Source organism: Heptranchias perlo, chromosome 5 (assembly GCF_035084215.1).
Source record: "Heptranchias perlo isolate sHepPer1 chromosome 5, sHepPer1.hap1, whole genome shotgun sequence".
NCBI classification, from domain to species: Eukaryota; Metazoa; Chordata; class Chondrichthyes; order Hexanchiformes; family Hexanchidae; genus Heptranchias; species Heptranchias perlo.
This window is the reverse complement of record NC_090329.1, coordinates 91,769,693-91,782,883: the sequence shown is the minus strand read 5'-3', so window position 1 is coordinate 91,782,883 and position 13,191 is coordinate 91,769,693. Positions and strand designations below refer to the sequence as shown.

At 40.6% G+C, this 13,191-nt stretch overlaps 1 protein-coding gene across 1 annotated transcript in view; it reads left to right on the top strand.

Annotated features, from left to right (window-relative positions):
• Positions 1–13,191, top strand: part of LOC137321923 (fibrocystin-like) — a 440,431-nt gene that overhangs the window by 223,286 nt on the left and 203,954 nt on the right. The window contains exons 37-38 of the mRNA XM_067984789.1: positions 2,483–2,695; positions 11,221–11,428. Coding sequence (XP_067840890.1) covers positions 2,483–2,695; positions 11,221–11,428 — 421 coding nt within the window. The remainder of the gene's footprint in view (positions 1–2,482; positions 2,696–11,220; positions 11,429–13,191) is intronic.

Below are 13,191 nucleotides of genomic sequence, written 5' to 3'. Positions count from 1 at the left end.
TTCAGATAATATTTTATTTATATGTAAAGGTGTGCCAAATGGGTCTGTTTCTCAGATGTTTTGCAGCTCTGGCCGCTACACCTGCTTCCTGTTCGTCATGGGCCGGGTCTGCAGCATCAGCAGTGTCAACATCAGGCTCCCTGGCATCCCTTAAGACATCTACCATCAGTCATTTCCTGATTGCAAAATTGTAAAGCACGTACATGCTACCATAATTTGCAAGACTGTGCTGGGCACATGCTGTAAGGCACCCTTGGACCTATCCGGACACCAAAACCTTAATTGAGCATCCCAATGCCTTTCTCAGTTCTTATCCTTGTCTTCATGTCTGCTTCACTATAGTGCTCCTCTGTAGAAGTGGTGGTCCTACAAAGAGGTGACATGAGCCATGGGAATCACCCAGCAGCCAAGATGCCCCTTACCCCTGAAGTTGAAATAGAGCTAAGACACTGGACTGTTGAAGTATAAAAACAATGTGATAGCTTCCAGCATGTCGTGAATTCATGTGCAAGAAGCTGTACCTGTTATCACAAAAGTGCATTGGAATGGAATCCTTTGTGGTTCATATAAATAAAGGGCTTTACATTTGGGGTAATCAATGCCACATGGGTGCAATCAATAGTCCTGACAACCTTGCTGTGGACTTCGTTGCACATATGGCTGCAGCAATAAACAGAGCTTCCCCAAAACTGAATGACTGAAGCGCAGCCTCCTGAGACAGAGCTCCTGAGAAATGTCTCAGAACATCTGCCTGGATCTATACATCCTGCTGGATGGGTATGCTGGGATGGCCTGTCTTTCCTCTGGTGCTACCTGATTAATCTGGTTTTCCTTAAGGCCTCCTACTGCTCCACTTCCTCCAGCAGATAGATCATGCAAAGTGGGATTCTCATTGTAAAGCCCATTGTTCAGCCATCAGGTCCTTGCTCAGTAATTATGTTGATATAGAATTCTTTCCAAGGGTAATACAGGATGTAGGGGAGGGCTACCTGAGTATGAGTGAAACAATTTTTGCAACACCTACAATGAGTCCCAAGATATGACCAAAAATCTCCACAAACAATCTCAATTCAGCACTGTCCTTTTAATGAGGTACTTCCACCTTGAGCTTCTCTTGGCTCTGTAGGAAGGTTTTTTTAAAATTTAAATTTAAATTTAATAAAACTTACCTTTTGTTGACTGCTACAGAGGCCGCTGAAGAATCTTGAGCAGGGTAAGCTCGGCACCTACTACGCTCATCGTGAAAACATTTTCTGGGGGGTCCTTAAACAGGCATTAGGCCCCTAATTAACACAAATGTAAGGAGTCTTACAACACCAGGTTATAGTCCAACAGTTTTATTTGAAATCACAAGCTTTCGGAGGCTTCCTCCTTCGTCAGGTGAGTCAGACTCACCTGACGAAGGAGGAAGCCTCCGAAAGCTTGTGATTTCAAATAAAACTGTTGGACTATAACCTGGTGTTGTAAGACTCCTTACATTTGTCCACCCCAGTCCATCACCGGCATCTCCACATCATGCCTAATTAACACAGGCAAGGGGCCTAACGCCTGTTTTAGGCAGCTGCCCAGGACATCTAAAAAATGGGTCTGATGAATTTAGCAGTGGCCTGGACCCATGTGCAGATTGGGCACGGGCCATTCACTGCTAAATCTGTCAGTATGGCACTAGTTTTATGTTTGAAAAATGGGTGCAATCCATACCAATTTCTACCCAATGAGAAAAGAGGAAGCATTGAATGTAGTGGTTATGGTTTCAGAGGCCATAATAAGTTGTGACCCTTTAGATTGTGTTTGCATATTGCTCATGATGTTAATGCAGAGAAGAAAAAGGGATAAGGGACCGTCACTGCTATAACGTAAGGATGGTGACAGAAGCCACAATGTGTACGGTCAGATGGCCTCAGAGGTGCTCCCCTTCCCCCGGCTACAGCTGCACGATATGGATACTCATCCAGCCATCAACTGGTTATGTAGCCGAGTTGGAATTTTTAACCTATTAATGGAGCAGCTTGTCAAAGAGTTACCTGTGATTCAGGCCCGTGTGATTACGAGGCCTCACTGCAGTGTACTGCTTGACTACAAAATTCTCCAGTAGGAGTAATTTGATATCAATGGAACAGGGTAGAAGAACCGAGGAACCAAGAAGGTTGGAGGGAGCTTAAGTTCAAGAGTGTCGGTATAAGAATGGCACATATGGTGCATGGGGAGCTAGTTAAAACAAAATGTGTTTGTTAGCATCCTAATGATCTTGGAATATTCTAGTAGGAAACAGCAGTATCTATAGGAGGTACTTCTGCTCCTCTTACACTACTATGTACCATTGGTATGTTTTGGGGTGGTTGCTAGGTCTAATTTTAACTATCTCTCGCACTGACTCAGTTTGGGTTGAATCAGATTCTTTTGGTTTGATTATCATGAGAATGTGCCACAAACTATAATTATTTCACTCTGACAAAGCAATCTGATCTGTTTCCATTTTTAGGTGGGAAGCTTCTCTTTCTCGACAATGAGCCCATCAAACTCCAGGCCCACTATATCTTGGTGTCAGATGACGGAGAGCTACAGATTGGCACACCCAATATTCCATTTAAAGCCAAGGCAGAGATTATCCTCTATGGAAGCAGTCACACTCCTGAAATTATGCCGTATGGAGTCAAGTTTCTAGCAGTTCGTAATGCCACCCTTTCACTGCATGGTAGGTTACCATTTCAATGGTCATTTATATGCAGTTAGAGCTTCAGGTGGTTGAGTCAATATTACTAGTAGAGAGAGACTCATTTTAATAAAGTAAGCTGATCTTATCAGTATGATGTCATGCCTACGTTGCTACTGAGTTGGAATGGATGCTGCACACCAAACAACCTCATATTTTACTCTTATCCAAAAATTTCTCTCCATTTAAATGTGACAGCAGCAATCAGGAATTCTGTGAAAGTTGAAGTTTAGGATCTGTCCCAAGGATTTATAAGACTGCTCTTTCTGTCGTTGCCCTAAATCCTTCTGAGTCCTTCTGCTTCAACCTGTATTTCATATTAAAATGAAACAGTGAATAAATTACGTTGAAATATACAAACACAGGTATGATGATGAGAACATTTGAATTCTACTTTTAGCTCAAGTTGGTAAAACTTCACCATTCAGTTCCTTGGTGTTCTTCTGCCTTCCTGAATGGAGTTTTCCTGTGACGTGCGCTGTCACAGTTACCATACACCCTGATTACACAAAGTGGAATTATGCCTCATTTCACTTTGATTTCTGCCCCACTTCCACAGTAACAGAGCTGATACCTGAATATTTGTCATGTGAAGGTGCATAGTAATGATATCAAGGTATTAATGGCGTGCTGACACACTGATATCTCTTACTGCCTGGATACCTGGGTTGTATCAAAAAAAAAATCATCAGTAATCTCAGATTCTATCAACCAGGCATCTGCTGGTTCCTCAAAACAATTGGGCCCGAAATTCTGAACAGGCCGCTGTATTGACAGAAGTGCATCAGAGTGTGGGCCCTCCGTTTGCCAATGCAGGAAGACCCAGTCTTTGCTGGGTTTAATAGACAACATCTAGAGGTAGAAATTAAACCTCATTGCACAGTTAAATGGGCGTAAAATGAGCGCAACGAGGGGAAATTTCAACATCCCGCGCCCATTGGATGCCTGAAAGACATCTGATCCGATATTGGGTTGGGTGATTTTTCAGGTGTCCCTGGAGGTCATCTAAAATAGGCATTAGGACCCTTACATATATGTTTTAGGCCCCTTTGCTGAATTTCGATATTGCAGAGCCCAGCAGGAGCCAGGCCTGCCCCGCTTGGGATTCTAAAGTGGTCACTGGGCAACCACCACTAAAAGGGCCTCACGCTGCTGAGGTCAGGAAAGTTTGACGCTCCCATTGGGTCCCGCCACCCGATTCCTGTTCTGAGTTAAAATCAGGTCTCGTGTAATACCATCCTGACCCTGAGGGCCTTGCAGACATGTCGTAGCCCAAGCTCTGAGGGCTCCTTTGGAGTGGTGTATAATATTGCACTGAACTTTGAGAAATGTCTACCAGTGATGCAGAGAACAGCCCTCAAATTTCAGAGCCCTGCCAGAGCTGTGTGGAATAAATCGCAGTTCAGTTGTCATACTGAAGTATATGCTGAGGTAGGTTAGTAAAATAGAATTTCCCTTCTGTTTTGATGTTCAACATCATACATATTGCACAGGTTACATGGAAAAGTAAACTCAATGTGGTGCTGTTGCCCTGAATGGCCCATAGCATGTACACAGATGTCCCTCCAGAGCAATATGTTTGTCAGACATTATCAAATCACAGTCACAACAGGTGCACTGGGCAGAAAACCAGTGGGCATTTCAGAGAGCTGTTTATACAAGCCTGTTTTCAATCACTTTTGGCTTGCAGGTGGTTTGGAAATGGTATAGTGAGGTGGACCTGACGAGGCAGCAACAGTGGGATCAGCTGAAAATCTGGTACATTCAAGGAAAGGAAGCTAATATGAAGACAAGATGGTGTCTCACAGATGTTTCACTTCATTGCAGTGGACATTCCATGAGCTTTGAGACAATTCTTATACTGTAAATGTAAATAGGCAGAAAGGTAGCACCTCATCATATGAGTGAGCATTTATTTGTGTCTGACCGAGTCAAGCTGCAGGTCACAGAATCATGGAATCATCAAATGATCAAATGTTTTTCTCCATAGAAGGTGTCAGCCATGGCTCAGTGGTAGAATTCTTGCTTCTTAAGTCAGAAAGTTGTGGCTTCAAGCCAAATTCCAGAGACATAAGTGCATTATCCAGGGTGATACTTGAGTGCAATACAGAGGGAGTGCTGCACTGTTGGAGGTGCGGTGTTTCAGATGAGATATTAAACCCTCTCAGGTGGACCTAAAAGATCCCATGGAAACTTTTTCAAAGAAGAGCAGGGGAGTTCTCCCCGGTCCCCTGATCAATATTTATCCCTCAACCAACACCACTAAAACAGATTATCTGGGGCCATTTATCCCATTGCTGTTTGTGTAACTTTGCTGTGCATAAATTGGCTGCTGCATTTCCCTACATTACAACAGTGACTACAGCTCAAAAAGCAGTTAGTTAGCTGTGAAGCGCATTGTGATATGCTGAGGTTGTGAAAGGCACAATATTAATTAATCCTTTCTTTCTTCTAAGCCACTTAGTCTAATCCCACTTTTCTGCTCACTCTTTATTATTAGATACTTCAGCCATTTCCCACTGGTGTTATAATAGCTGTCTGTTTATTTGCCTGAGGAAGGAGAAAATCTCCGAAAGCTTGTGAATTTAAAATAAAATTGCTGGACTATAACTTGGTGTTGTAAAATTGTTTACAATTGTTTATTTTCAGAAAGAATGCCTTTCTTCTTTACATCTGTACTTATGATGTGTTACATACTTTGGTGTGGAAAGAGTTAATTTTAGCCATTGCTTCAAATCATTTGAGTAGCATGCTTTATTTATGCAACAATATATTAACATTGAAACAAGAGAATGTAACTGATTTAAAATTCCAATGATTTTCAGTTGTTTCCTAAAATAAGTATTAATGCAAAACAGACAGGAATTCACTGAACAACTGTCCGAGGGTGAAGTCATTCTTTTAAGGTCATATGTATGCAGGAGTTTAATGCAAAAAGTATTACTATAGCAAAATGAAATGCATGCTAAAATCAAAGATGGCAGCAGTAATACTAATCTATCACAGCCTTTGTGGTAATAATATTTTGGGACAATCCTCCAAAAATTCAGTTAATGCAAAGGCCGCAAATGGACTCCTAATTTTTAAATGCTCCAATACTGACATTGGCTTTGAAATTACAACATTTTTATTTGCAAACAAGAAGTATTTTGAGACACAGTCCCTTTAAAACGTTAAAGGGATGCAAGTGTATCTTAATGGGTTAATAATGTTTGTCAAAACTGTGAGAGAGTGAAGTTTTTTTCTAATGGCTGCTTTTAATTTAGTTCAAATTGACACGAGCCCTCTGGGACTCTAATGAAAACAATAATTCATGCTAACTTTTTTTTTTGTTTTGCTCTATCACAAAAGAAAATCATTAAGTAAATAATGTTAAAGCATTTCAGCTGTATTTCAAACTTCACTTGAATATGTTTTGAGGAAAAGTCCGGAACATTCCACAGCAGTGCCTGAGTTAAAGTTGATTACAAAGACCCATGGCCAGCTTGTCAGACGATCACTTTGATATGTTAATATGACAGAGGTTCCCAGAATTGTTGGTGAGTGACAGAGCTGGCTCGGATGGCCGTTACAGATTGGGGAATTTAACTGTTGCCTTTGGCATTAGTTAAAACAGCTGCCAATCAGAGAGAAGCAGCATAAACTAGCTGCCAATCAAATGCCAGCTAGGAAAGAGGGTTACAGTCAATCAGGGTGAAACAGTAGTTTGACAATGTAATTACCAGCCCTGCTGGAACGCTGCAGCTTAGAGTAGATAGAGAGAGTTTTATTGATTTGTTTAGAGGAGGAAATTTATCAATGTCGTGGTCTGGATGCAGAAGGGCTCTCTCAGAAGGACGTTGACCGGTTCTGTGGAAAATCCAAGTTGATAGTTCTGTCGAAACATCCATTTTACCCTTTTAAATGAAAAAGAAATTGTGAAAAAAAATAATGATTTATGTCAACACACATCAGTGGCTTTTGTAACATGAGACAGGCTAACAAGAATTTTTTCACGTGACTGCTTATTGAGAATTGTTTTGAGTCAAGGAAATTGAGTACTTTCTCAGCTAACTTCTGATCTTCACAAACTTTGTGTTTTTTTTAACATACTGAAACCTTGGCCTCATGGTCACTTATGTTAGACAGCCACCTGCTTCAAGCAGCCAGTTTACCTCAAAACATGCTTCTGGATTAAGTAACTGCCAGTTAATACACCCACAGCTTCTGATAAACTTATAGGTTAGCAATATTAGAAAATACAATCTGCATCCATTTCTAAATGTCATTTCTTCTTTTGGTGAGAGTGATTTTTTTTTCTGTTTTTATGAGTGTTTCTAGACTTGCATCTGAGTAAATTTAGCCTTGTTATAATTGTCCAATTCAGAGACATTTAAGCGAGATTTTCCAAATTTGCGTTGCCGACATGGAACTGTGTGTGTCAGGAGTAGAGCTTGTTTGGGTGCTGAGGCCAGTGGGCCTCACAGGATTTTCCCACCATTAAAAATTATCCTTTGGGCTTGTTGATGTTCATGCCTGATGTCTTGATATGAGCTCCCAGTGTGCGAAGCTTTGAACTGAGAGCACAACATTGTAAAAGCTACCCTTTAATATAAGTTTTTGGCTGGTTCTAACCATCATTCTCCACTGATGGTGTAAATAAAGTTTTTTTTTAATTCGAGAAACCAAGATGAAAGGCAACGGCCAGATTGCAGTTTTGAGGTCTTGCCTAATTATGATTTAGATTACAAGATAGTGTGATGAGCTTAGGTTTTGATGCAATGAGGAAGAAGTGTGTAGTTTTGGAGCTTAGGAGAATCAAGAAAGGGAAGTTCAGAGGAACGACGACAATAGTTGTATTAATAATATAGAGAAAGCCCAAAATGATTGCAAAGCAGAGGAGAATTTGGAGGTTAGAGCTTACAGAAGGATCACCATATAGTATCAAAAAATAAGTTTGGATGAAGAAGTACCTTCAGCTCATTTGATCTCATCCTTCCAGGCTACCAACCCTACCATCTTCCTATTGCAGCATCTACCTGTTTCTTAAATGAGACCCAGCCTCAAATACCATTCCTGGCACCTATGAAGTGATGAGCTTTTTTTGTATCCTGTCCAGAAGTAGGAAAGAGGAGTTAGAAGAACTGTTAATAGAAGTATAAACAGTTACTTTTAGGGAGTTCTGTTTTGGGTCGATTTTCACAGCCAGTGAAGTCTCCATGTCATTAGAAGTGTCATTTTTCTGTTTTTTACTCCCTCTCCTGTCTTTAATCCTGTTGAGGAGTTACCACTCTGGCTTGGAGAGGGGAACGAAGCAAGTTGAATATGGAGAGGGGGCGTGTTGTAGGCTTTTGTGACGGTGCTAATAGTGGTTGAAATTAAAATGATCTGGGGTTTGGGCCTTTGTTTTGTGTAGTGCTTCATGGGAATTGTTTTTTCACAATGCCTGTCCCACCACGACATAGCTACAGTTTTGTCCTCAATGGCGCAGGACTCTTGGAGCAGGTTGTGATGGCATATAGTGGAGATGGTAAAATATTCTAAGAATAGTCCACACTCACTGCCAAGCAGATAGTTCTAAATTGATATTTTGTGGGTTGTAAGGGCAGGAATGGAATTCTCTGAAATCTGTTGGCAATAAAACCAGTTCCAGGGGCTTGTTAGGCCAACATAACCAGGAATTAAAGGCAGAAACTCAATGCAGGGGCTTATTAAGATTTGGTGCCTGACAAAAGTGTAGCCATGCTGGGTTAGAGTGGGGGTGGGGTGAACAGTTTGTTCAGTGAATTGTGATTGTGGTAAGGTATTCTGAGAAGATGGCTTTGATGTGTATAAACATTCTGCCTGTGTTTGTGACTGCTACTTCTGACTACATCTGTTAGCTGAAGGTTCTTATAACCTAGCCCATTCTGTTCCACTCCATGAGCCGTGCTGCCTGGACGTTCATCATGTTACATCCTGTCTTTTCTGTTTTCACTGCCTCACACATCACTGGCATGATGAGTTCGCTGACTCCGAATGTCCATACTAACGGCTGCCTTTGGTGAAAAAAATGGACCCAAAACTGAATCAAATCACTCTCCAAAATTTACAGTACAGTGTATCTATATATTAGAAAGAAATCACCCTGGAGGGTATCTTGGGGATTCCAATGATGGTTATAAATTGCTTCAGCTTTGTCTTGTGGTTTATGATATAATCTGAATCTCTCCATTAGATTACTGCTTTGTAGTCACTGCTAGATATCCATAGTTTAGTGCATTCATGAATAATTCACGATCCCAGCGTTTGTCAGACTTTTTCTCATACAACACAAATGTAGCAGTCGCCACAGTAAGAGTGACTCTGTTGAATTATGCTCAAGGTTTGCCTTCAGGATTGCTACAATAGTCATATAAATGTCTGGGAGCCTGGTTCTGAAGGAATACTCCTGTAACAACTACATACCTTGATTCATTCCCACAGGGGGTGTCTTAATAAAATTTGTAATACATCCATTAATGTTATTTTCACAGTTCACTACAGTATTGGTTATTTTTTATATAATATATATATATATACCTACTGTTAATTTTGTGAAGTGGTTTTATTTAGTTTTGAATCCAATTTTTTTACGAGCAGCAGCTGTCGGTGAGCATGCTGATCGCTAGTGCGCTCTCCACCTGGGTGATACATGAGGCACGGAAAACAAAAAAGACAAGATGTAACACTGATCCTTCAGGCAGTGAGGCTTATGGAGCAGGGCCAGGCTAAATCGAGGTTCGGCTATTAGATGGGAGTAATAGTCACAAATACAGGCCGATTACCTGTATATGTGCAATTTTTGTAATACCTTATCATACACAGCATCACTGTGCACTCCGAGTCCCACATTAACCCAGCTCTGCTAAACTTACATCAGACACCAATTGTTCTCGCGCTCTTGCCCTAATGTTTTTTAAGTGCTGTGGTCAGATTAGTAGCACGGTGAAGGATAACCGTTGAATTAGAGAACTGCTCTTTCAACTTTCAGAACATGCTTCCCCTCGACTTTGATATATACGGGGCGGGATAGGGGTGGAGCAGGGAATGGTTTGAGTTCTGATCTTTTCTTTGCTGGTGATGAAAATTCATTCCTCATCACAAGACATAGAAGTAGGGAAGAATGTATTATGATTTTAAAACCAAACTTTTGGTTTCCAATTTAGATTTTAGAAATTTCCAGTCCAAAACCAGATAGGTGATCACTATAGCTCAACTAGAGGGAATGGAGAGAGAGTGGGAGAGGGAGAGAGATTATTTATACCTCCAGTTTCTCTCATTTGCTGTTTGAGGGCAGAGAGTCCAACTTCTTAACCTTTCCTCACAACTTAAATCCTCAAAATCCAGATATCATGTTAAAATAGAATCCTTGTTTGTCCAGTAGGAACTACAAATAAAATTCACATTAAAATAACACTCCAGCATAACCTCTGCAAATAGCTGGGTGACCAATAAATGTTTCGCAGGAAGCTGACTATCATTGCACAGTGATGACACAAGAACAAAAAAACTGCAGTCACACTCTGGACAGTGGCTGACTTTTGTTTTGTCCCAAGGGGGTGGGAGAAGGAACTTAGTGTTCCTTAAAGTAGGGAATCAAAGATGGTGTTGCTGCGGGGAGGTGCATGATACATGGATTCTTGATGGAGAAAGCTTGATTAGTCGAATGGCCTTTCTCATTCTGGACTTTCTCATGGTCTTAAGAGAGACACTGAAGCCCCATCACCATGGGAACCACAACCATTAATGTCACTACAGCAAAATGAAACCATAAAATGTAACAAATAAAACCTCAAAGGCTTAAAAAGCAACAATATATAATAAATAGAATATCATAGTATTAACAGTAAATTAATGGGCTTTTTTCACTTGTGAGACCTCTCAGATTCTTATGAAAGACACTCAGCAGTGAAATACATTTTCTATAAATATATATATTTATAGAGAAGGCACAACAGAGTACAGGGAAATATTGTACCTGAAAAAATATCCTTACACTTCCAGCAAGTTCAAGAAAGCTCTAGTCACCCTGAGCCAATGGGTTTTGTATATTTTTAGCGCATGCACAATGGCACTGATTTAAACACTGACACTGTATTGCAATAGTAGGGCTATTCAACCATCTCAGTCAGAGAGGTAATATTGGTCCTACAATTAGCCGCAGTACCATTGGGCTAGGAATAGCAGAAGCAGTCAGGGTCCTCCTGCTGCCAGCTATCCAGTGACTCTGCTGGAAAGGGTATGTGTGGAGGTTGGGAGAAGACATGATCAGGCTTAGCTGTGATATCCTTATGGTAGAATAGCCTGTCTGCACTCACAGTATAGGTTCATGCGTGGAGAATGGTAACTTAGGGACTGTACTGAAGGGCTGTAAGTGCCAGTGCAAATGTACATGAGTTGACATCTGTGAGGCAGTAGGGGAGAACACTGGAGAAAAAAAGACACAATCAGTGGTATGGATAGTTCTACATTTACTAAAGATATGATTTGTTTTTCTTGTCTCCCAGGTTTAATCCCCGAGGTGAGTGTCACATACCTTAAAACATCTGCAGAGGTGAATGATACCAGTGTACAGCTGGTAAGGCCTGTGGACTGGTGTCGTGGAGACAGAATCGTGATCAGCGGGACAGATTTTAGAGACTTTGGAGAGATGGAAGAGGTTGTAACTGTGGAGACTGTGAATGGTACGGAAATCATCTTCCACCCTCCACTCAGGTACAATATTCTTATTTCATCTTCAGCATGACATTTAGGTGGATTACAAGACATTATTAGGCGCTAATACAAATAAACTAAACTGCCAACAATTGCCATCAGCTCCAAAGAGCTCTGGGCTCGCAAGGTGTACGTCAACAGATACAAGATCAATGGATGCCATCAAGTAAATAGCTTCAATATGTTTAGATCTTCATTTATTTTATTGAAATAGCTACAGTGCTGTCACTTTAGTTTTGCATGCCAATAAAATGGGATTTGTTTTCTCCTCCCAAGCACGCTTTACTGTCCTGGGTTTGAATACTGCCTGGGTAATGAATACCTTCTTTCCAGAGGCAGATGAATGCCAGGTGCAGGGTATCTTGTGTAGGGTCAGTATGAATGGTATCATATGGCCCACATGACCAGCTGCTATAACCCTGCAGATGCCACAGTTAAAAGTCCACTATATATAAAATCTCTCATTGCGATTTCACTCCATACTTTTAATCATGTTATCTGTAGACAGTAATCAATGCAAGAGTTTTATCATACATAAAATGCTAATTTGTGAGGAGTGTTGAGAGAAAAGCACTTTATCATTAAAATGGATTTTATGAAAGAATTAGTTGGAAACCATTTTTGATTCAATATCCTACGATTTGTAAGGTAAGCCTTGAAAAGCTGACTCTGTGATATTGATTTATCGTTTCCTGTTAAATATTCTCTGGATAACAGCTGACAAGGAGTTTTCTTGTTCTCAATGGATGTTCTTCACTGTAAAATGGAGAAAACGATAGAACTGGAGCTTCTCTGTTCTCCCTAGTTAGCAAGAACCGTTATGTTCTTGTACTCAGGGCCTGAGATAATGATTCCATTGTGGTAGCTGGCAAGACTCGTAATACAATGGAATTGTAATCTCGCATCACTCATTGGGAACTCAGTTATAAACAGTGAGATGTATTTTTGTGTATGTGTATGTAGGAGAGGATGGGTGGGGTAAATCCAGTTATTATCATGTGGCATAGAGGATTTGATTTTAAATTTCAAAACTTTGGCTCAATATTGCAATCATAATTTCAAATGAAGTATGGTGTGTCATGGATGCTTTCCTCACAATTATCTGTGTGCAGGTTAGAAAATGAAGTATTGTTGACATGGGCACAAAAGGGAATATTTTGAAATTTGCTGATGATATCAAGGGAAGGGCGTGGCAAACTGTGAAGCAGAATGTAAAAGTTTGCAGTGGGTGAGCAGCTGCAGAGAAATGTGAAGTAGAACATTTTGAGAAAAAGAGCAGCGAAAGGAAGTATACTCCAAATGGTAAGATTTTTCATAGAGGGGAAGAACTGGAGTGATCTAGGGATGCAGGTACGCAGATATTTCAAAGTGAGAGTGCAGGTAGAAAAGGCTAAAATGAAGGATTCTGGCTTTTATACATGGAGGTACTGAATATAAAAACAAGGAAGTGATGTTGAATTTGTACAAGACATTGGTTAGGCCACAGTTGGAGTATTTCAAGCAATTCTGGGCATCGCACTCAAGGAAGGATCTTAGAGCCATGGGAAGGGTACAGCAAAAATTTAGTGAAATTATTCCAGGAATGAGAGGTTTATGGTTGTGAAGAAAGGCTTGAACAGTTGGAGCTTTTTTATTGGAACAGACAAAGGCAAGGTTTTCAAGATTAAAAAGATTTTCAATATTATGAAAGGTTTTGAGTCGATAAGTAGTGAAAGCTTGTTTTCACTGGTTGGTGAATTATTAACAGCGGAATGTAGACTGAG